Consider the following 24,513-nt stretch of genomic DNA (forward strand, 5'->3'; position numbering starts at 1 on the left):
CCCTACTTCGGCAGGTTATTTCACACCCAGAACTGTCTCCATCCTACTGAACTGATATCTCAAAACGACCTTCCTCGCAGCAGGTGATAATCGGGTTGAGACTGTAAATGGCTTGTGCCTCTTTATGTTGTAAAGGTCCCCTGCCGGTACCGCGCACCCAGGCAAAGCCAGTTCAAGCCCTGGGAGTTTTGCCTGAGTGAGGACTGTGTGATCTGGGGACAGACACTGAACGTGACGGGGGGGGGGCGGCGGCTTGATCCCCAAACGCTATCGATGGAGAGGCGCCGACTGGCTTTAAAGGATCGGCCCCTCGGTAAGGCTAAAAATGAACCGGGTGTAATTCCTCGGTGTCACCTGGTTTTTAAAGAAATCGACTGCAAACACCTTCTTCCCTCCTCCCCCCATGACCCTTAGCAAAAAGATTCCCGTCCCGGGGGACAGGGGCTCTGGCAGAAGAATGGGGCTGGGGAGGGGAGCGAATCCAGCCTTGGGCAGCAAAGCCCCGCTCCAGACAGCTGTGTCCCTCGCCCTGTTGTTACAGGAGTAGTTGAGGGAGAGGAGGGCGGAAAGGGGGGGAAAGTCCCGCAGAAGAAGCAGCCCTCTGCCAGTTCGCAAGGCCGGGAACCAATGAAATGCCAACTCCGGCGTGACCACCGAGATTGACGTGGAAGACACGTCAAATTGATCTGAGCAAACGGCAGGCTCCTGGACGGGCTGATCCCCCCCCGATCGGATGAAGATCACTTTGGGCGTGAGTCTCCGGCCGCCTTTGAAAGTGTTCCGGCCGCAGCCGCGGAGAGACGGGCCCGGAGCAAGGGCAGCCCGCCGCGGCTGGGTTTGTCTCCGGAGGAGCCTGGCTGGTGCTCGCAGGCAGCCCCCCTCTATGCATCCGCGCCTGCCTCGGGGAAGAGGGAGCCCGCGGCTCGGCTAGCGAGCAGCTGATCGCGCACGGCGCGGGTCTCTGCGGGCGATGGGTAAGGCGCTGCGGGGGGGGGGTCTGATTTCTGCGGGGTGGGGGGATCCTTGGGAAGGAGAAAGCGGCCGGGCTGGGCGTCGGGCACGCAGTTTCGCTTTGCTACCCCGAGCCAGCGCTGCAGCGGGGGAAGCCAAAGCCCCAGCCGGGGGAAGCGCACCCCCATCCCCACGCAGCGAGGCCTGGGGCGAAGCCTCCACTCGCTCCCCACACCCCGCTCCGGCACGGGCATGAAGGATAATAATCGCAATACTCCGCGTCGCGTCACAGACCCCGTCCTTCCCCCGACGCGGCCCCGGCCTTCCTTCGCCGGACCCAGTGCGCCTCTGGTGTGGGGCGCGGGGCTGTTTGGGAGGAGCTGGGGAACTGGGGCGCTCCATGTACCGTGCAGGGCGGAGGCTGCCGGAGTCTCTCTCTTCCCCTTGTCCCCTTTTATTTTTGAAATCTTGCGGTGCTAACCCGTCCTTCCCCCCCTCGCTAGAGCAAACGTACGGCGAAGTGAACCAGCTGGGAGGCGTCTTTGTCAACGGGAGACCCCTGCCCAACGCCATCCGCTTGAGGATCGTGGAGCTGGCCCAGCTCGGGATCCGACCCTGCGACATCAGCCGCCAGCTGCGGGTCTCTCACGGCTGCGTGAGTAAAATCCTGGCCCGCTACAACGAGACGGGCTCGATCTTACCCGGAGCCATCGGCGGGAGCAAGCCGCGGGTCACCACCCCCAACGTGGTGAAGCACATCCGAGACTACAAGCAAGGCGACCCGGGGATCTTCGCGTGGGAGATCCGAGACCGGCTGCTGGCGGACGGGGTGTGTGACAAGTACAACGTGCCCTCCGTCAGCTCCATCAGCAGGATTTTACGGAACAAAATCGGGAACCTCTCCCAGCCCAACCCCTACGACAGCACCAAGCAGCCTCCCCCCCAGCCAACGCTGCCCTATAACCACATTTACCAGTACCCCTACCCCAACCCCATGGCCTCCTCTGGGACCAAAATGGGCCATCATCCGGGCGTGCCGGTCACAGCTGGACATGTCAGTATCCCCAGATCCTGGCCCTCGGCGCATTCGGTCAGCAACATCCTCGGTATCCGGACCTTCATGGAGCAAACAGGTCAGCGAGTGCAGCTTCGCCCACTCGCACTGCAGTGGGCGCTGGGTTTGGTTGGTTGGGGTTTTTCTACCTCCCAGGGGCCCAAAGTGACCCATGGTTTGGGGTGCCTGCATATTGGGGTGCTTGGTTTTTTTTAGCAGGTGGGTGCTCAGCGCTTTTCGAACACCAGCCCCCCTTGTTGGGCACCCAGAAACGTAGGCACCTAAAATCACGCGTGGCTTTTGCAAAATCACTTTTAACCATATATAAACAAGGGCGGAACAATGGCTGAAAGAGCTGCGTAAATAACCCGGTGCATTTAGGGCGGATCTGATGGGCCAGCTGGAGCAAAACAACCGACATCTTGAACTTTTTATGAAAAATGTGGAAAATATTTTCGTGGGGATGAGAGATTGCCCGTCACACATGCAGAGCTCTGAGTTCCACTCACCCCCTCTCCAAAAAACCAAGCCCAGCACATTCAGATCTCGATTCCCTTTTGCCAGATCTAAGCAAATGTCTCAGATTCGTTGCCAGAAATTTGCCTGCCCTCTTAGCACTTTTAAAAGAACTTTCTTCTACAATCCTTCTTTGCTAGAAAATACAAAATATAGTGTAACTGGCACACTAGCTAGAATGCATCCTTCAGTAGTGATCAAAACAGCTGATTACTATCAACACTATATATACCAGGCAGATCTTTGGCTGGCAAGTTGGATCGTGGTCAGGGTTTTTAAAATTTCTCTGTCACGCTTTATTTATACAAAGCCGAATTGAATAAATTAATACCCGGTTCCACTTTTGTTCTGAGCAAGTCGTTTGGGGGAAATGCCCTACTTTGATCCTTTCAAATGCTAGAGGTAAATAAATCAACCGCATGCGTTTCTGTCTATGAATTATACCTTTTAAATTATAAGAAAGCCTAAAAGTTTCCTAGTGCAACAGACAGACCTTTTGGGGGAGGAGAATGTGTTTCAGCTGAATTGTAAGCAAGGCTGGTCATAATTTAGACCGTCAGAGTTCGTGTTTTATGCTCCCCCAGACTCTTTTGACTTCGTACACAGTTTTCATAAGCAGGCAGGCCAATTTGAGAAGCTAACCTATTGCCCCAGGTTCCTGCTAACGTTTGCGTGAGCGATTGTCACGATGAAGTGAGCTGTAGCTCACGAAAGCTTATGCTCAAATAAATTGGTTAGTCTCTAAGGTGCCACAAGTCCTCCTTTTCTGTTTATAAAGCGGGCTCCCGAATGCGTATTCGCTTCGGATTCAGGCACATTCTGGAGCCAGAAATAATTTTCAGTCTGAAAACGTTTCCCAAATCTGGATTCTGTTTTGTAGCCTCTGGACGATGCTGTTTGAATAGGGACATCAGAGTTTTCTGTTAAAGGCCAGGATCTCTATCAGATCATTCTCGATCGCAATTTTGAATGATTCTCATACAAAGTTCCACCCCCAATTGGCCCGTGTCTAAAATGCCACCCAGACAGTGCGATTTTTAGCCGGCTCGAAGGTGCCCAGTGACCTAGCTGACTTGAGCGAAAACGAAATAAAGCCTGACTCGATGCTGAGCTCATTGAAACCAAGGGCAAAACCCCTTGCTGCCTTCGTCCCGGAGCAAGACCGGGGCTCTGCGTGGCTTTTCACAGCGCTTAGAGATCCCGGGTCATGGGATAGGACAGCAAGGGGGGTGGCTAGGTGGCATGGTTCTAGGGAGAGTCTGAAGGCGGATCAGTACATCTCCTGCAATCTGTTCCCATCCCAGGGCCTCTGGCTGGGACAGAGGGGTCTGCCTACCCACCCAAAATGGAAGACTGGCCTAGTGTGAACAGAACGGCCTTCCCTCCCGCCCAGGCAGCCAATGGGATTGATAAAGCTGCAATGGAAGCGGACATTAAGTACCCCCAGGTAACATCTTCCAGCCAGGCGTTTGCAACTGGGGGACGGAGGGGGGGGGAAGAGATAGCCGTGAAGAAAATGCTTGGCTTGTGTGTGTGTGTGGGGGGGGATTTGGGGATCACCCCTTGAAGGAAGATTAAGAGTTCCAGTTGGGAAACTCGCGAGCCGAGGCTGTGAAAATGCGGGTGCAGTTCATAACTTTACATTTAACACACCAGATTGTGTGTGTACGCAGGCATACACCAGAGCATAAACACAACCGTGGATGCCTTAAAGGAATCCGTTTGGGTTGAACAATTTGTTTTGTATCACCTCAGCTCAGAATCGGTGTGTATTTACACGGGCAGACCTAGGCGTGTGTATCCCCCCGCTGTCTGATGCATTGAATGTGTGCATTGTAAGTGCATCAATATTTTCACAGCCCCAGCTGGGGATTTCCTCAGGTTTTGTTGTCGTTGTAATTCAACTTTCCCCTCGCTTTTCTGTCCCCGCTTCCCCGTTCTCTCGGTTAGTCGAAGAAATCGAATCCACCCGGTTCCCGGAATCGAAGGGGGGACGGGGGCTGATTTCAGTCTCCACGTAAAAAGACGAACCGGAGCAGGGGATGTGCTCGGCGAGGCCCGGGGGTTGCAGACACTGGGGCTGTGTCCATGAAGAGGCAGATGTGTAACCTTCCCGGGGACGAGGGCGGGCCGCACCTTACGATCCCGTTCCGGCCTCAGGCCCCTAGCAGAAGCCGGGAGTCTGTAATGCCTGTAACAGCCTGTCTCCCGCTTCCCTTCGCAGCCTGCCCCTGGCCTTTCCAGCTTCCTCCCAGCCTGCGCCTACCCCTCTTCCAACCAGCACGGGGTTTACGCTGGCCCCGGGGCGGGCTACATCACCCCCGGCCACCACTGGCAGGCGCAAAGCAGCCCCCTGGCGCACCACGGGCCCGGAGTGACGGTCCCCGGAGGAGAGCTGGGCACCGCCATGGCCTTCAAGCATCCCGCCCGAGAAGGTAAAGCCCAGGAGCGCGGGGAGCCGGGGGGGATGCGGATCGCACCCAGGCTGGGTGGGTGGGGAGGGAGGTAAATCTTAGTGACCTGCCTAGTGACCTGAGCAATGTATCCTTCGCTTCTGGCCGGCCCGGCGGCTGGGAAAGTCTCCCTACCCTCGCCGGGGGGCCTGTGGAGGCAGGAGGCGTTCCCTCGCCCGCGCCCACGCCGGCTGGGGTCCTTTGGCACCAGCCACTTTCCTCTCCGCAGCCACACAGGTGGCCGAGTCTCCCCAGCCACTTACACACCGCAGGAGACACACGCTGGTGTGTCTGTCCCTGCAGTGATTTACGGAGACCTGGGCTCTGCGCTGCTTGGGAGGGGGCTCGGTCACCACCAACCACAGACCACTTCAGAAACCGTGGGAACGGGCTGCTCCATGGCACGCATGATGTGTGTAGAGATACCTGGAGGAAGTGTACATATGTATGCCTGTAATAAAGAGAGAGCTGCAGGGAACATTCCCACGTTTCTAAACACTGCCCTGTGCTTTAGTAGTTATATAACATCCTCCGAATGAATTGCGGGGTATAGCAATGATATCCCTCAATCAATCCTTGGACAGACACATGGTTCTCTTATTTATAATATAATAATATCAAAATAATATTTTGTTCCATATATATACGTGAAATATATAGAGCTATATGGACATTCCCATGTTTATTAAAAATGCTCTGTTTGCATAGTTATATAACATCCTCAGAATTTATATTATAGAGAGAGAGATAGATTAGATATATTCACTATATAGCTATAATAGAACATGCCTCCGTTTAATATATATATTTATAGTCTATTACACTATATAGCTATAATGGAATATGTCTATGTTTATATATATATATATATATAAAACAGGCATTTCTATTATAGCTATAAAGTGTCATACACAATTATATATGTGTGTGTAATATATATATAGCTATAATAGAAATGCCTGTTATATATATATATATATATATATATATATATATATATATATATATTACACACACACATATATAATTGTGTATGACACTTTACAGCTATAAAAGAACATACTTGTGTGTGTATATATATAATATGAACACACATATATAATTGTATTTCACATACATGTGTGTACATAGAATTTGTAAAATCAAATGAAATATAGAACTTTTAAAATTTAGATATAAAATTATTCTGTGGAAGAGAATATATAAAAAGACCATCTCTCTCTCTCTCTCTCTCTCTCTGTTTTACAGCTGCACACACACATATATAATTGTATTTCACGCACACACGTTTATATAGAATTTGTAAAATTACATGTAATATAGAACTTTTAACATGAATAGATACAATTAGCCTGTGGAGGAGAATTAGTCTCTCTCTCTCTCTCTCTCTCTCTCTCTGCCTGGGAAGCAGAGTTCTACACGATTTCATAAATGCAGGATCGGGCCCTAAACTATCCGATTTGTCATTTCTCGGTTGTGCCCATGGAGGCCCGGCCCCGCAGGTCTAGTGTCTTTCCACTGACTTCAGCCGGAGCTGGATCGGCCCTTGGACTTTAGTATTCTGGAGGGTGGGAAGCTCAAAGACGATGTGGAGGAATTACTTAATCTTTCGTTTGTATTCACGTTAAAAAAAGTGCAAATAGAGATAATGCCCCTTTTCATGCGCTTATCTCGAGCTGGGCAGCACTGAGCGGGAGCCAGTATTTGATAGGAAACAAATTATACGTAGCAGGCGCTAGCGCTGGGGTAATTTGTAAGCTGTGGGTTATGATCCTTTCCCATCAAATAAACCCCTTGCAGAATGCTGCTGGATAGTCACTGCAGTGTCCTGCCTCAAACCAGCTACGTTCTGCTGGTTACTAAACCGAAAAGGTGGTTTAAGTCCTAGCACTTCTAAACTTTTATGGAAATCTGAAAATACATGAAGAAGGTCCCCCCCCCCAGCCCCCAAGAAGCACCTAAAATAATTGCCGGTTATGTCCTTGCGAACATATCTGCTAGTCCAGAATTGTACAACCCTTGCGTTCAACATGTTTCATATCTGTGACCAGTAAAAACATAAAGATTCAACGTGGAAACCATTTCCCCCCTCTTAATGTTCAATCGTGGGAGATGGAAATCTCAGAGGAAGCAGAAAGATCTGGGGCAAACATCCAGCTTTTAATTCTTTAAAACAAGGATCTCTTTCTTAGAGGTAATTATCTGTGCCTGGAGTGTGCATTTTGTGTAATGAAACAGAAAAGAAATTACCCAGTGATGTTCGGTATCATATAATAAATACAGCGAAGTGACAGAGGTTGAGCATTAGAGACCTTCGTTTTTAGTAATAATAATTTTAGCCATATTAAATAAGTATTTTTCCTGGATACCTCCGACCATAAATCTTGCAGAAGTGCTGGTGGATAATCCAGATCTAAGAAAGACACACTCATTCGAGGAAAATGACTAACATTATAAATCGCTTATACTAGTTATTTCCCCCCCTCGGGGAGTATTTAAAGTAATACACCCTAGGAGTATAATAAGCGATCACATGTTTCTGATGTGAACACGTCTCTATACTGTAGTATATTTTTTAACGGTGAACATTTGTTCTTCTGTTAATCACATTGGTCCATTTGGGGACGTTTTATTTCTTTGATATGCGGTTTCATTTAAAAAATGTCAGGTTTCAGAGTAACAGCCGTGTTAGTCTGTATCCGCAAAAAGAACAGGAGGACTTGTGGCACCTTAGAGACTAACCCATGTATTGGAGCATAAGCTTTCGTGACCTACAGCTCCAGCCCACGAAAGCTTATGCTCAAATAAATGTGTTAATCTCTAAGGAGCCACAAGTCCTCCTTTTCAAATGCTAACTCATCTCTTCTGCTTCCATTCTTTGCCCCCCTTCTGCGTTGTTCACTAGCATGCCTCTAGTCTTTTTCACATTTGCAATTCATTTTCCACTTATCAGCTAATTTATGTGTGACTGTTTTAATATACGACCCTTCACCGTTTTAGCCTAACTCATGTAGCCTTCTGAGAGTTGCAGCTTCATTATTACCGCTAATAACGAGTGGTTGTGTACAATAAGGGATAACAATTAATAGCCATAAAAGGATTTTAGAAAGAAAGAAAGAAAGAAAGAAAGAAAGAAAGAAAGAAAGAAAGAAAGAAAGAAAGAAAGAAAGAAAGAAAGAAAGAAAGAAAGAAAGAAAAAGAATTTTGTTAAATATCTATGCACATTCTAGTTTGACTAATTTTTTGGTCCATTATCATCTATCTATCTATCCCCGTAAACCCTATCTATCTATCTATCTATCTATCTATCTATCTATCTATCTATCTATCTATCTATCTATCCCTTTTACAATCAAATGTATTGTTTACCAAAATACAGTGTGTGTGTGTGAGAGAGAGAGAGAGAGATAACCCTTCAATTTTAATAAAAAAGTACGAGGAACTCTTTGAACACCTCAGAACTGAGAGTATAAAAACCATCCCTGCACCATTACCTTGGGAAAGCATAGCTTCCTCTAGCTCATGTACGTTATTTGACTGGATAAGTAATGATTGTCTCCGATAACTCAGCGGTGTGAGATGTGTCTGTGTAGACACACGCGGGCTCTGACACTCAAGGCCCCCGCCACCCCCTTTAACTGCTATCCATCAAACAACATTCACTCATCTAAACGGCGCGCGGGCACCTAGTCGATTTCGTATAGTCTCAAGCTAGCTGCGACAAAGAAAGTTTCATTTTACCTTATACAGCCGGTGTAATCGTACTAAACCCGGTACATAAAACAAATCCCAAGTAATAATTGACAAGGAAGTAGATTCATTTATGGACAGATTTTCTAACATAATAATAATAATCAACGAGTGCTCAGCACCTTGGAAAAAATCACCATTAAAGAATTCGGTTAAACCTTTTATTTGATCCTAATGAAACCCCAGGAACTCGATGGCCTAGGAAGCCTACCAGGGACCGGAAGGAATAGTGAAAGATCTGGGCACCTCCGACCTTGTATAAACAGGCGAAGGAGGAGACAAGTATGATTTGATCACAATTAACTTGCAGGAATTTCCCATGCAAGGATTCATAAATCTTACTCATAGTTTATAATTTTCTTCTTTTAAAAGACCCATTTGCATTTGCTCAAGTTCTTATTACAAGTGTATTTATTTTGTTCCCGTTCCAGAAATAGGAACTATCCATTGTCAAAGCCCACTCCACCCTGATCTAAGCCTCTTAGGTGCGTCCCAGAGCTACTGTGAAGTTAAATCCGCATCATTACAATCAGTTTTACCCACTTCGACATTTCCTCCCCCGGTTACAGCTCTGCGGCCCCGTTTTCCGACCACTCTAATTGCATACCCCGGTAGAGATCATTCATTGCCATTGAAATCTGACTGCAAAAGCCGCCTTCGGCTACGTTTGTGAACGAGATGGCTCCTCACGGGACAGGACTGGGTCTGCATAATGATTTTGCAACGATAATTTACCCTTCGCACTCAGGACAGCTTTTGCACATGGGGGTGTGTGTGTGTAGCAATTTGTTAAGCCGGCCAATTCTCCCCACGCGTAAACTCCACATAAAAGATCACAGGGTGTCATGGGCAAAGCGTGCTTCGAAACTGCCGTCTGAAGCGACGCCCACCCCCAAATCAGCGAGGGTGGTGTCATTTTCTTGCAGAGGTCGGTCCGTCTTTGGGCTGCGCAGCGACTGGGGGAATACCTACCGGTCAAAATAACCCAAACGTTGCCTTAAACCAAAGACATCGCAGCGCCTTTACCTCGAGCGTCTAAACGGATGCATGCAACGCCCTCGCAAAACCGAACCGCTGGGTGGATTTAGGGCCCGATCCCGCTCGCCTTCTGAGTGTAAACTAGCTTTAGCGAGCACGTACATCGCAAGGGGCGCTTAAAGCCAGGGAAGCCGAGGGGCTGACAGCGATATCCCCTGGTTTAGACCTGTGGTAGATTGCCTAGATTCGGGTCTTTCTCTTTCTCTCTCTTTCAATACATACCTGTCTCTGGGGGTCACCTGTAATGCTTGGGGCCCGATCTTGCTTGTTTCAGCCAGATTGAGTCCGGAAAATGGATACGTTTTGCAAAATAAAATAAAATAAAATAAAATAAAATAAAATAAAATAAAGACCCCCCACACACACACACACTTACACACCCACAAAGCGGCACCAGACTGCAGTAGCCCCGCGGCCGATCTGCCTCTACTTCCCTGCCCTGAAGGGAGCATTTCATATCTAGCCACTGGGCCCTTTAGGAAGGGAATGTGTCTTGTGACTAGCGTTCATTCGCACGCCCAGCACAGCCGGGGGGACCCTGGCTCGGGCTCCAAGCCTCTGGCGTGCGCGAAATCGAAGCGAATTAAAACAAGCCCTCGCTGCCTTGAGCCGGGAGGGGGAACATGGCGCAGTCGGGAAAGGGGGGGGAAAAAGCAAATCCCCTCTCGTCCCTCCAGACGGGAAGGGCTCTGGCGTCCCCCCCGCCCAGCCCTGCAGCTGGTTCCTCGGGCTGCGAGAAGCCAGGCGCTGCCGGCGCGTTGGGTGCGATATCTAATACAGATGTGTGCGGCGAGAGGGGAAGTGAAGTGGATTTAAAATGCACAAGTACAGCGCGCAACCGGGAAGGGACCCCCCCCCCCCGCACTCACCCGGGAAGGGACCCCCCCCCGCACTCACCCCAAAAGGACCACGGAGGTAGAGCTTTAAGACAAGAAGAACCGCGCCCCCCCTCAATCCTTGCAGGCGATTCCTCCATCGGAGGTGGGGAAGGAGCTCACTTGCTTCTAAAATGATTGTGCCTCCCTAGGCAAATAGGCAGCAATCGGCTTAAGGTCGGTCACTGACATAGTCCCTGATAAAGCTGGGGTCCCTTCCCGAAGCCCCCCGCCGCCGCGGCCGCCCCCAATAGCCAGGAAGGGTTAAAGAGCGTGTGTCCCTGGGGTTGAGCAAAATCTCCGAGGCGGATGTTTGCAACTATCAACCGGGAAGAAGGCTAGTCAGAAACACGGATTAAACCAGGAACGGGCTTCATTCGGTGCACACGAGCTTGTGTTTCCCAAGAAACAGGATGGCAGCCCGATTCGCCTTGGGGGGAAATTGCTCTCTTCTTTCAGATGGGCTGTGCTTCCAAGGGTCGGTTATTTCAAGCCCGGAGGCTTCAGCTATTGCTAGTGAAATTATTCGACGAAAGATCTTGGGAGGAGACTAGTCACTGCTTCAGGGCAGAAAATGTCTCGCTTGCAGTGAAAGGGAAAGGTTCTTAGAGGATTTTTTTTTTTTTTTTTAATGAGTAGCGACTATTGCTCAACAAGTGTGAATGGGAAATTAACATGGCAGATTCTTTGGGCCGTAGGTGAGTAAACATACTGCGAGTGTCAAGCAAAGCTAATCATAGAATATCAGGGTTGCTCAAAGCAGGGCCAATCCCCAATTTTTGCCCCAAATGGCCCCCTCAAGGATTGAACTCACAACCCCGGGTTTAGCAGGCCAATGCTCAAACCACTGAGCTATCCCTCCCCCCATCAGGTTCCATAAGAAGTCTCAGTCTGATGCCATGGAATGAAACAAACAGAGGTATTACTGTCTATGTATTAGGAGTATGCCAACCTACTTGCTTCTCTTTCTTTCCCTTGCTACAGTTGTGGACAGAAAACCTTCCAGTCCTGTAGGCAAACCTCAAGAAACCCTAAATAATATACATGGACTTTCTATCCCAGCCTCATCTTCCTAGAGCTTGCAGTGAATCATCTGAGAGAGAGAGAGAGTTTTGGATCAAACACCTGCAACTTCGAAAATGAAACAGAATCTAGAAGCACAACTGCATTCAAAGAGGTGCCTTTGGAGAGGAAGAGGCTGTATTTGAAAGAAGCCCAGGCAATAAAAAGAGACAATTACTTTTTAATGCACAAGTGAATGAGATCTGGACATTCATTGACCCTGTGCCTTGAATGAGTGATTTCCTCAGTCAAGTTGGAAAGTGATGATGGGAGAGAATTATTCTTTCTTTTCTTTCTTTCTTTCTTTCTTTCTTTCTTTCTTTCTTTCTTTCTTTCTTTCTTTCTTTCTTTCTTTCTTTCTTTCTTTCTTTCTTTCTTTCTTTCTTTCACACAAGAGACCTCTGGATATAAAGCAGTCACAGATTTTTCACGACCTACTACCACTGTTCATTGCTTACAATGCCATAGACTTTATTCTGATGTCTCTAGAGAAGAGGGTTCATTCAGTGTCTCCAAGACCTTAGCCCAAGGATCTGTGCTCTGAACTGGTTTCTGCCAGTGGATAATGTCTCTCTCCCAGACTGTAAATGGACAAATATGCAGCAACATTTTATGATATATTTTTATAATAACAAACCTTAATAAAAAGTGACTACAACCGATGTGCATGTTTGGATTCCTTCCCTGGGGCCCGTGTCTTCTCTTTGCATAGCAGCAGACCATGGCCTCTAGTCATGCAGTTCTCCTCCAATCCACCGGAGCCTCAAGTACCCTATTTCTGCTTCTCCTGAAGAAGCTTCACCAAAAATGACATCTTCCCATGCCCTTTGTCCAATGTGCTGCTGGAAGCAGCTAGCTGTTAGACTCTTCCTGGGGCCAGTTCTAGACTGTCTCTCTAAAATGAGTCTCTTTGCATTCATTGTAAGGATGATTGTGTGGTTAAAAGGACTGGACTGGGACTCAGGAGACCTACATTCATTTCTAAGCGCTCTGTGAGTGGCTATGGGCAGGTCACTCAATCTCCCTGGGCCTCAATTCACCATCTGTAAACCTGGGATAATAATATTTCCGTTGAGTTGTCTATTTAGATTGCATGCTCTTTGAGGAAAAGGCTGTTTCTTACAGTGTGTTTGTACAGGGCCTACCTCAAAGGGGCCATAAGTGTGGCTGGAGTCACTAGGTGCTGCCCTAATACATATAATAACCCTAAGGAAGAACTGAGTTCCAAATGGAGATTACAGAAGGTTGCAAAACCTGGGAGACCTTTGCTGACCTTGCACTTGAGTATAAAGCTTAGGGAGAGACAAGAAAGAGTATTTTAAATAGGGGAGAGCTCTGCCAGGCTCACATACTCATTGCACTAAACAGACCATAGTTAAAAGAGAGGAGGCCAAGTGGAAGGCAATGAAATTACATCAGAGAAGGATCTGGACTCGTGAATTCAGTTAAATATATCTTAATGGCCATCAGACCTTCTGAAATTGATCACTATTGGCCATATTTAGTTCCATGGAATGTCTATAGATTTAGGACTGATCTAGAATTCAGAATGGGAACTGCTTCAGAACAGAAGAATGATAGCCACACCCTCAAAGCATGAATAAAATGAGTGTAACCTTTCTCAGATAGATGAGTCCAAACAAAACATCACACCAAATATAGCTAATGAGATTCTTCCTAGAAAGGGAAATGTGAAAGATGCATACCCTCTTTCTAGTGGGTCTCTCCTGCAGGCACATGTATTGCATTTCGGTGGTCTGTGATGTCAGACAGGCACTTCTCGTCCACATAATTCAAAACTCATTACATAAGATGTATAAGAAAATAGCCCTGATCCTCTAAAGCATTGGTTTCAAAAGAAACACATGTAGTGCTCAGTGAAAGGGGATTGCCAACACTGAAAACCAAGGGCCTTTATGCACCGAAGTACAGGGCAGGCAGAATCAAAGCAAAGACAAGCAGTACAGAGCATGTAGGGAAAAGGAGTGGGTGTCAGGAGAACTAGCATATGTCTACGCTGCATTTTAAACCTGGGTCTGTGGGACCTGGGCTTGTGGACTTGGTGCTTCCAAGCCTGTGCTTGAGCGTCCACACTGCATGGTAAATCTGGGTTCACAACTGCTGTGTGGACATATTCGCAGGTCTCAGCCATGCGAATATGTCCACACAGCATTCCGCAGACCTTCTGACTCATGTCTGCAGCATGAGTGGTGTCCACATTGCAGAATGACAGAGCTTGGACCTGGGTCACAGTGGGACTTAGGCAGTGACGCCCCCAGCAGGGTCTGAGAACCCAGGTCCTGAGCGCTTGCTGTCCCGAGTCAGACTGATTTGTGTGTGGCCAGAATGGGGGCTTGGGCTCAAACCTGAATCAGATCGCTGGGCTTACTGGGAAGTATACATGGACCCCGGGAGGCTATTCCTGGCTCTGTCACTGACCTTCTGTGTGGCATTGAACAAGTCACTCCTACACTCTCTGTCTTGTCTATTCAGGTTGTATGCTTTTAGGGGCTGGGACCTTCTTGAATGATACATTTGTACAGTGCCTAGCGCAATGGGACCCCAAGCTCTGCTGTCATATAAATAATAATAAAGTTTCCTCACGCTGCCCCAGTGATATGCCTCCTGCCTGAATTAAAGGGAAAGCCCCCACAAGGGAAAGGATAGCTCATGCTCTATGTCCGTTCAGCTCTGGTGGCTTCAATGAGGCTGCCCACAAGGTGTGCTGGATAATGGGTACAGCCAATTCCGATGGTGCTTTTAGTGGCATGAATACCTGGGCCCAGATTTTCAAAGGTATTCAGCTGACAGAAGATGCAGCTAGGTGCCTCGTGAGATTTTGAAAAGCACCTAAGCAGGCTAGACACCATACTTCCATGGGAGTTAGGCACCTATCTGTATCTTCAGGTGCCTAAAAACTTTGGCTCTCTGCAAAAGGAATGCCCTCCATCCCACATGGAAGGTGAGGCTCTGCCTTTTGCAGCAGCATTCCTCCTTCTCAGGGACCCACACAGGGCTCTCCATGGGGTCCATGAGGACTTGGGGTGGCGAATGACCAGCCCCATATTGGATAGAGGTGAGGCTGCGGGGAATCCGTATTGCTTCTCCATTGGCCTGGGGCTGTATTAACTTTTCCATGAAGCCCGCTCCTTGGAGGGCGTGGGAGTGTGTGGGTGGTAGCCAGAGGAATTGCTGGCAGCTCAGCTCTGCAGGACTTGTGCTGGCAGGAAGCCGGCACCCTTCCTCACCCCCTTGGACCTATGTGGACCTCTCCATGGTCCCCTTGGCTTACTGAGCAGGGGTAAATCCTGCCCTTACCAAGGATCATTGTGGAGTCTTCCTTCTTTCATCTGCCTCTCGCTGTGGGTTTTACCCCCTTATGAGCCACCCCAGTTTTCACGTGCTTCACTGTGGGCTTTGAGATCTACATGGCCCCAGAGGAGCACTGCTGTGGCAGGGATGAATAGATCAATCTTTGGTCTTGTTGGAGCTGGGGCCCGATCCATTAATGGTTTTGCAAATTAAGCCCAAAGGCTTATGCTGGCATCAGAAGCCAACAGGGTGCCCTCGGAAGGACTTGAGGATGTGCCTGATGTGCTCACAGCAGCCTGAGCCATGGAGAAGGTGGGCGGCTGGCTGGATCCTGAGCACCATCTTGCCATTCAGCTTCAGAAACGGTGAGTTACGGCGATCCAGCCTGGAAGTGGCAAATTGGCCAGGCCCCCGGCTGGCGGGAAGGGGTGAAGTACTTCCTGGCCTGAGCAATTATTCCCATGAAGGTGTCACCTGCACTCTGTGGTACCGGAGACCCAATGTGACAGAGGAAGGTGGGAGGATCACTGTCCCAGCACTGCAAGCCCCAAGCATTCAAAATCATGAGTCAGGGCTCCCCAAACCAGGAGACTGGCTTAACAATCAGATTTAAAAAATAACAATTCATGATCTATTGGCTTCTGCTTTCTGAGCCTTCAGGGCTCACGTTTTTGAGCCATTCTCCAAAGCCATGAAGGCTAGACATTTTTTTTCTGATCAATGAAAGCTGAGATTTGCATGTGATCACATGACTTCTGGGGCTGGGGTGTTAAGGAAAACCCAAATATCATGAGACCCGTGATAAAATCACGAGAGTTGTGAACACGGTATGTCCCTTTGGCATTCATACAGGTCAAGATATGCCTCATGAGTCTGTTCCAGTGAGCAAATATGTAAGTAAATAAATAAGACATTCTTGGCTTGATCCTGTAATCCTAGTACATCCCAAACCCCAGTGAATTGATTGGCTGAAGCCCCATTTTGGCAAGGTACCTAAGCAGGTGCATTTAAAGTTAAGTACCTTGCTGAACTGGGACTTGAGGGCAAAAGGCATTCAGGATTCAGCCCTAAGTCAGTTTACCTAAAACACTGAAAAAATAAATATACAGGGCAAAGTTTTGCCCTCAGATATGTGCATGCAATTCCCATTGAATCCAAAGAGCACCGGGCATGCTTAGCATGTGAGAATTTAGCCTATGAATGAGGCTAATCAAAATTACATTTATTTTAAAAAACCCTGAATTACTTTACCACATCCTAAGAAATTTGCTCGTCTTAGATCATGATACCGTCAACCAGAGAGCATTTTCAATGCACACGAAAGGCAAATTTTCTGAGATAAGGCAGTGGCAGCTGGTTCAAAGACTTTTGACAACTCTAATTGTTGAACTAATTATTAGCAAATGGATAGAAAAACTTTTACATAAACCTTTACATCTTACATTCTAAATGGAACTCAAATGTTTAAGCCAAAGAAGAAACCTGTCAAAAAACGATGGTTACAAAATGAATGAAATGTAGGTTTTAAAAGGACACCATCTACTTGAACTCTAGTTTCAAAAAATGAATGAAGTGGGTTTCAAGTACTGTCTAACTGAAGCACATATCTGGCCCCGGATCATCACAGCGTCTAATGCGCTTATCCTCACAACACCCCTCTGAGGTGGGGAAGTGGTACTTTCCCCATTTTCTAGCTGGGGAACTGAACTAATGGGGACTAGATGAATACCTAAGATAAGTAGATAGAGCACACAGGGGTGTGTCATTTCTGTGTGTTCTGGTGAAGCCTTTTTAGGAGGGCCCAGGGTATCTTCCTCCAAGATATTTTTTTTACAAATATTTTACCTGACACTTGGTGAAATCTGGTCCTTTCCAAAGGCAAATATTTGCTCTTCAACTGTTTCAGAGTAACAGCCGTGTTAGTCTGTATTCGCAAAAAGAAAAGGAGTACTTGTGGCACCTTAGAGACTAACCAATTTATTTGAGCATGAGCTTTCGTGAGCTACAGCTCACTTCATCAGATACATCACTGATGAAGTGAGCTGTAGCTCACGAAAGCTCATGCTCAAATAAATTGGTTAGTCTCTAAGGTGCCACAAGTACTCCTTTTCTTTTCTCTTCAACTGTGTTTTCCATGAACCCCAGAGAAAACGTCCCTAAGGCAGGAATGACTTAACAGTATTCAGAGAAGGGTAAAATGGATTGCAATCCAATTTCCCTTTTCAGTCTGGTGGTAGAAGGTTCCCAAGAACATCTTCCAGCCCATCAGCAGTTGACATCCATGGACTTGTAAAGGCTATTTTTGCCACCAGACGGAGCCCCTGTTGTTCCAGATAGGTAACAGCAGCTTAGTGCGAATTGCAAGGAATCTTAAATCTGAATATTCCCTGAGAGGGCTATAGACCTCACGCACAAAGTACCGCCCCACCTCCGCTTCACACCAAAATCTACCTGACAGAGGAACTTGGTTTTTCTTTGCGTGTGTCCCGTCCAAGTATCGAGTAGCTTGAAAATCTGTGGGAGCTGGTGCCATTACAACCCAAACAGGTATCAAGAAGCAGCATAAGTGGGAATAAAGCAGAAAGTGGAAGTTGGGGAGCAATTGTGATCATTATAGGAATTTCTCTTGACTGTCCGAGCTCAGATGGAATTAAGAAAAAGTATGATTTTCGTTTTGTTACTTACGGCATTGTGTGTTTGCATGTGTATTGTTTCAATCAATTGAATCTTAGCTTAGGTTGAAGGGTTATAGCTGCCTTAAATTCTTTCACTGAAAGAATGGCTTTGTTTGCTCTGCTTTCTGAAATGGCAGTCTGATTTTATAGTCTCTTTCTTAATATCAAGATAAAATTATTAATATTAATAATTAAAAACCACCTACGTGAAATTTACAAAACAATGCTTGTGTTATTAGATAATTAGCAGTATGACTGGTCATTATTAAGCTGCACTCGTTGAATTGGCCCCAACATTTTCACTCACTCTCACACACACGTTAAAAAGAAGGTCATCCTCTTCTGAGAGCAATTAATTGCACGGAGGCCTATCCTGTAGGGCTCCCTGCATGACAATGTTCAGGGAGCAGGTTGGGCGGCTGAGTTGTGAAACCAGATCTGCCCCATGTGGGTTTCCATCCTTCTGTCCTGCAGTGGGATTGTATGAGGGGCACGAGGGGCTATGTTAGTCATGGGGCTGGAATAGCCTCGACAGCTCAGGAGATAATTCCTGTGCCCCCATGAAGCTGCCCAGCGCTCACCCTGGCTATTCTGAGGCTGGGTGCTAGCATGAGAATGCGGCCCTCGGTGCTCAAGGTTTGTCTTGTCGGTTGTTTAAACAGAGACTTAACGCACAGACACACTTAGCACAGCTCCACCAGGGGACGCTCCCTGTTGACTTGTTTATTAGACAGAAACAAGGATCCTGGTTCAACTCTCGGCAACAGTTACCAGTGCAAGACCCAGGCTGACTACAAGTCCAGCCATTGGCTAATGGACTCCAATAATGGCTGGCAAACCACCAGTAGGCAAACATAAATACCATTTTCCGCGCCACACCCCCTGGAATACACCACTATGCAGAACTGCAGGGGTATATTACAGACAGGGCTAGTAGCACAGCCTATGAGGTTGCCTGACACTTCCCATTCTGAGACCCTGTTTTCAGTTGTTTATAACTTGGCCAATATTTAACTGCTCTGGCTGAAATTTTCTATGCTGGGTGTTTGGCTCAGGCTGAAATATTTTCGGAACTTTTCAGACAAACTGTTTCAGTCCTTTATGAGAAGGCAACTAGGGCAAAATACATTGTTTTAGCTGTGCTGAAAAGCTCTAGCAGAGCAGGAAGGCCCTGGAGGCTCGTAGATGTGTGTGGGGGAGAATGCTGGGAGAGGGATTTGAGGTGCAGCAGGAGACTGGGACTGGCTAATCAAGGAGATTGGGGCTAAGACCCCCAGTGTGGGGAAGAGGGAAGGAGGTGAGATAGGTGGCGACACTGGCCTGATGTGGAGCCAGAGTGTGGGGTGAACTGGGATTGGCTGGGCAAAGAGACAAGGACCTGGGGGGAGATTGAGACTGGACAAGGAGCCGGGGGAGGGAAACTGGGACAGAGAGACGGTGGGGCTGGGGAATGTGTGTGTGTGTGTGAGGGGGGAGGGAATAGAGGGTGAAAGGTGAGGGAGTGAGATAGATCAGATGAGGAGCTGGGTAACAACATGAGAGGGCTCTTATTAAAGGAACTGCCTCATGAAAGCAACTAGTCACAGAGCTGCCCCATCTGCAGCTGCACATTACAGCCATGGGCATACAGACTGACATCCTGGTGCCTCCTCCAGGCTCTTCCCTTCAGCAGCCTGTGCTCCACGGGCTTAGCCAGAAGGGGAACTTATGGGGGACAGGCAATGACCTGTCCCTGGGGCAAACCTGGGGGGCCTGGAGACCTTCCCTACTCCTGCATGGCATGAGGGGTGGGTGTGTGGGAATCTTCCTGTTTGTCCTAGGGGGGTAGCCACTGGTGGACCTGGGAAGGCAGCGCAGGAGAGGGCATTGGGGACAGAGAGGGGATAGGGAAGGAAAGTGACCTGGGCTGCATTCCTGTGTCTAGAGGTGGCTGGGAAGCATCTGCCCCACGGTGAATCCTTGACCCCAGGACAAGTCAGGGGGTTGGAAACTGAAGCCCTGGCCTGGCTGTGCCTTGCACTTTGCTGCTAAGTGGGTGCTGCATGTTTTCTCCTGCCCCCGCAGGCAGGACTCCTGGTGAGCTGTTCATAGGCTCCAGCCAGGTCCCTGGACGGGGCCAGACTCTTCTTCTGGCCCTGACTCCACATCTTCCCGCCAGCCACACTCCAGAGCCTTCCCGAGCCTGGCTGGGCGCATCTGCCAAGGGAAGGGTGCTGGGCTGGGCTGGGGACAGCAGCGCTGGGATACGTCCATATAGCATCTGGGAGTGGGCTGCTGCTTCCCAGCTGGGGTAGACAGACACACTGGCTCTGCTCCAGCTAACAGGCCTAAAAGAGCAGCATAGCCAGGGGGCTAGCATGGGCGACAGCTCAGCTTAGCCACCTGAGCGCAACCCCACCCAGGCCCTGGGTATGTCCTCAGGCGGTTCACTCGAGCCACCACCCCTGCTAAGTTAAGTCCCAGGCAGACTGCAAAGAGCTAGAAAAGGATCTCTCGAAACTGGGTGACTGGGCAACAAAATGGCAGATGAAATTCAATGTTGATAAATGCAAAGAAATACACATAGGAAAACATAATCCCAACTATATGTATAAAATGATGGGGTCTAAATTAGCTGTTACCACTCAAGAAAGAGATCTTGGAGTCACTGTGAATAGTTTTCTGAAAACATCCACTCAATGTGCAGTGGCCGTCAAAAATGGGAACAGAATGATGAGCATCATTAAGAAAGGGATAGATAATAAGACAGAAAATATCATACTGCCTCTATATAAATCCATGGTATGCCCACATCTTGAATGCTGAGTGCAGATGTGGTTGCCCCATCTCAAAAAAGACATATTGGAACTGGAAAAGGTTCAGAAAAAGGCAACAAAAATGATTATGGGTCTGGAACGGCTTCCGTATGAGGAGAGATTAATAAGACTGGGACGTTTCAGCTTGGAAAAGAGAAGACTAAGGGGGGATATGACTGAGGGCTATACAATCAGGACTGGTGTGGAGAAAGTAGATAAGGACGTGTTGTTTACTACTTCTCATAACACAGGAACTAGGGGGTCACCAATTGAAATTAAAAGACAGGAGGTTTAAAACAAACAAAAGGGAGTCTTTCTTCACCCAACACACAGTCATCCTGTGGAACTCCTTGCCAGAGGATGTTGTGAAGGCCAAGACTATAACAGGGCTCAAAAAAGAACTAGATGGAGGGTAGGTCCATCAATGGCTATTAGCCAGGATGGGCAGGGATGGTGTCCCTAGCCTCTGTTTGCCAGAAGCTGGGAATGAATGATGGGGAAAGGATCACTTGATGATGACCTGTTTTGCTCATTCCCTCTGGGGCACCTGGCACTGGCCACTGTCGGCAGACAGGATACTGGGCTAGATGGACCTTTGGGCTGACCCAGTCTGGCCGTTCTTATGTTCTAATGTGCTACCCCTGGGCCTGCAATTCTCAGCCTGCTAGCTCACCCTGAGCTAGCATGGGTCTGTCTGCACGCCCCCCAGCTGCAGTGGAGATGTACGTTCGAGCTGGGGTGCGTGCTTCCCACGTAGGCCTAGTGCCTAAAACCAGAGACGTAGCCATGGCAGCACAAGCAGCAGGAGGGGCCAGCCGCTCCAAGTGCATAGCTAGCGTCTCCGACGGGCACGCACGCACCGGGGACAACTCTCCCCTCCCACCACAGCGCTGATGTGGCTGCGGCTCCGTGCTATTTTCCGCAGCCTCGCTCAATGACGGGGGTTTCTCTTTCGTTTTTCTTCCCTCTCTCCCATGTGAAGCTAAGGAATACGTAAAATCATTGGTGCGATCTGGGCCACATTCTGTCACTTGCAGGTCCTGAGCTGCAGCCGGCACTGAACTGCCTGCTGGGGAGGCTGGGGGCAGCCTCTGGCCTTCGCTGCTCGTGCAGCATCCTCTGAAATGTACAGATCTGAATTTGCGATGGCGGCTGGCCAACGCGCGTGTGTGTGTCGGGGAGGAGGCATAATTTAGACAATAGGCCGTGGATTTAGCAAAACGCATGCATTCTTTTTTCTGCTATCCTCTGAAATGACAGCTCTGGAGACGATTTATTGAGTGGAAGTTACTTGCTGACTTTAGCTGGAATAATTTATGCTTTCGAGCCTTTTCAGTGTTATAGTCAAGAAGAAGCTGTCTGGCCCCATGCCCTGATGAAGGCCTACTGAGGCTGCGACTTTGGCTGAATGCCTTGTCTGTTTAAAAAAAAGAAGAGTTTTTTTATATCTTAAATGCCTTGTTATTGGAACGATTTATTGAAAAGCTTTAAGAAATGGAGATCAGTAGAGCTGCCTCCGGGTTTAAATGAGTCCTTACACATCTCAAAGCGGAACTGGAGATGTTAAAGCGAACACTTTGGGGCATCTTGTGGGGGGATTACACTCCCTCGGAGAGTTTAGGTCAATCCACCGAAGAAAATGTTTTACCTGCCTGCCTAGATCACACCCGATTTTCAGGAATTCCAAGCACCTGCTGCCAGTGGAGTTGTGGGTGCTTGGAACTTCAGAAAGTCTGCTTGGCAGTTTGCATCTGTGACAGCTATAATAAGACGCATTTAAATGCTTAGAAGCCATCATCTTTTCAAAAGTAATCAGAGTATAACTGGATACAAGATTACGAACACAGGGTTTGGTCCTGTTAAGGCTGGTTCTTGCTGCTCTGGCAGTGAAAAGCAGCTGTAAAACTGTAGTTCCTGGCTAGGGAAGGATTCTTCATGCATAGTTACAAAGGGAATGGCCCGGGAAAAGGGGGTGTGAAGCAATCACGCCTGCACTCTGCTGAGCTCCGGCTGATTCAGTTGCCTTTTGGGTTGTGGCCAGTCGGGAATAATGTGGAGCAGCTCTGATGCTGCTCTAAGTTAGGGGCTATCTACCCGTAAAATACTACAGCTGCAGTCCTGTAGTACTTTGGTGCAGACACTGACTACAGCCACGGGAGGGGTAGTAAATTCACCTCCCCAAGAGGTGATAGCCAGGTTGATGGAAGAATTCCTCCGTCTGTAGCACTTTCTACACCGGGAGGCAGGTTGGCTTAGCTCCGTCTCTCACGTTTTTCACATCCCTGAGAGATGCAGCTAGGCTGATGTGAGTTTCCAGTGTAGACCAGCCCTTAGACTGGTCAGTCCCCCAGTTGACTGACATGTTAACGTGTCTTAAAACTCCTCCCTCCCAATTTTGTCCAGCTCAGCTGCACCAGTTCGGCTTCAGCTGCAGATGGGGATCAGAGCCATAGTAACTGCTTTGTGTGGGTCAGTTTCACAGCTTTTTGCCTTGGAGTAATTCTAGTTGGTCAGGGCTGACTTTGGATGATGTACTTGAAGTCATTTGAGACCCCTGTAGTATCTTCAGTGACCGTTTCTTTAATCAGCTTCATTAAAAAGCTAGGGTTTTCAGTGTGGGTCCGTTCAGCAGGACTTGAAACGTTCCGGGCAGGAGTCTGAAAAGTGCTCGAATTGCTTAACACAAAAAATGAGCGGACAGAGCACCAACCCTGCACTAGCAATCTGAAAGGACATCCACCCATCCTTCAGCTGGGAAAGCTGCCGCACGTCAACACAAGTCCTGCTTTTGGGTAGAGTGGGGCAACTCTAGTGCACATGAACTTCTGTCGACCGGTGCAAAGGAATGCAAACAATAGGAAGTTAGTCTGCCTTCGGTTTGATGCTGGGTTGGAGCCAGTGGGTCAAAGTTATCCTTGGTGTAACTCCATTGTATCATGCACACATTTGGGCCAATTCCTCTCCTATCACGTACAAATGAATAAGGTTAAAAAAAGTGCCCCCCCCCGACAAATTACTCTCAGACAGGGCAGTGTGAAAAGCACTGATGGCTTCCAGCAAGCCAACACATAGTCCATTTCCCACAATAGTGGATAAGGAAAGGTAGCTTTGTGGTTAAGGCACTGGTCTGAGACTCAAGAAATCTGGATTCAATCCTTGGTTTACCACAGACTCAATGAGTGATCTTCGGCAAGTCATTTAATCTCTTTGTGTCTCTCTGTGCCACCTGTAAAATGAGGGAACGCAGCCTTTCCTTCATGGGCCTTGTCTAGTTAGATAATAAGATCTTCAGGGCAGGGGGATGTCTTTCACGATGTGTTTGTACTGGACCTAGAGCACTGGAACCCAAATCCAAATTGGGGCCTCTAAGCTTTACTGTGTCACAAATAATCCATGACATATAACCACAGCAAGCAGCCTTCACAAGCCAGATCCTTATGATGAAGTAGAGTACTGTGAAACAGCAGATAGGTGAACATAGGGTGTGAAGACAGAAGAAAGTGTGAATGAAATGCTGTTGCAGAATTCTCCCTCCTCATCCCTGGGGAGTGCCATCACTGGTCTCTCCCATTTGTCTGATGATTACCTGTTACTAGAGCTGGTCACAGAATTTCTGTCCCTTAGGAAATTCCAACACTCCCAACTGGAACAAAAAGTCAAAATTTAATTTCCCGCCCCCCCCCAAGAACAGAAATTCCCCCAAATTACCATTTGGAAACATCAAACATTTCTTTTTTGTAATGTTCAACTGTTTTATTCTGATAGTGTCAAAACATTCAAATGCAATCAAAAATATGAAATATAATGTCTTCCAAACGTGTATAAAACAATGCATATAATACAATAAGCTAAAAGTCAAAACTAAATTAAAAGGCTAACGTTGAAATGAAATGTTCTGACTTTATTGAAACAAAAGTTTCTGACATCACAATGAAATGAGAAAAGCAAAATGTTTGGCCATCTAAAATTTCACTGAAATTCCCACAGAATGTTTTGATTTTGATGCAATTGCATTTCCCAGTGGAAAACTGG

The 24,513-nt window shown here is 47.9% G+C and overlaps 1 protein-coding gene across 1 annotated transcript; it reads left to right on the forward strand.

Moving 5' to 3' along the window:
* The first annotated feature begins 273 nt into the window (after positions 1–273).
* On the forward strand, positions 274–11,713 carry PAX1 (paired box 1). Its single transcript, XM_077812202.1, has 5 exons — positions 274–313; positions 1,455–2,084; positions 3,826–3,968; positions 4,746–4,956; positions 11,622–11,713. Exons 1-5 carry the CDS (start codon positions 274–276, stop codon positions 11,711–11,713), a joined length of 1,116 nt encoding a protein of 371 aa, XP_077668328.1.
* Positions 11,714–24,513: the final 12,800 nt, after the last annotated feature.

This window comes from Eretmochelys imbricata, chromosome 3 (assembly GCF_965152235.1).
Source record: "Eretmochelys imbricata isolate rEreImb1 chromosome 3, rEreImb1.hap1, whole genome shotgun sequence".
NCBI classification, from domain to species: domain Eukaryota; kingdom Metazoa; phylum Chordata; order Testudines; family Cheloniidae; genus Eretmochelys; species Eretmochelys imbricata.

Coding starts and splice junctions, on each gene's coding strand:
- PAX1 (XM_077812202.1), top strand. CDS start 274: ATGGAGAGGCGCCGACTGGCTTTAAAGGATCGGCCCCTCG. Junction 314..1,454: donor TTTAAAGGATCGGCCCCTCG/GTAAGGCTAAAA, acceptor CCCCCTCGCTAG/AGCAAACGTACGGCGAAGTG. Junction 2,085..3,825: donor GACCTTCATGGAGCAAACAG/GTCAGCGAGTGC, acceptor TTCCCATCCCAG/GGCCTCTGGCTGGGACAGAG.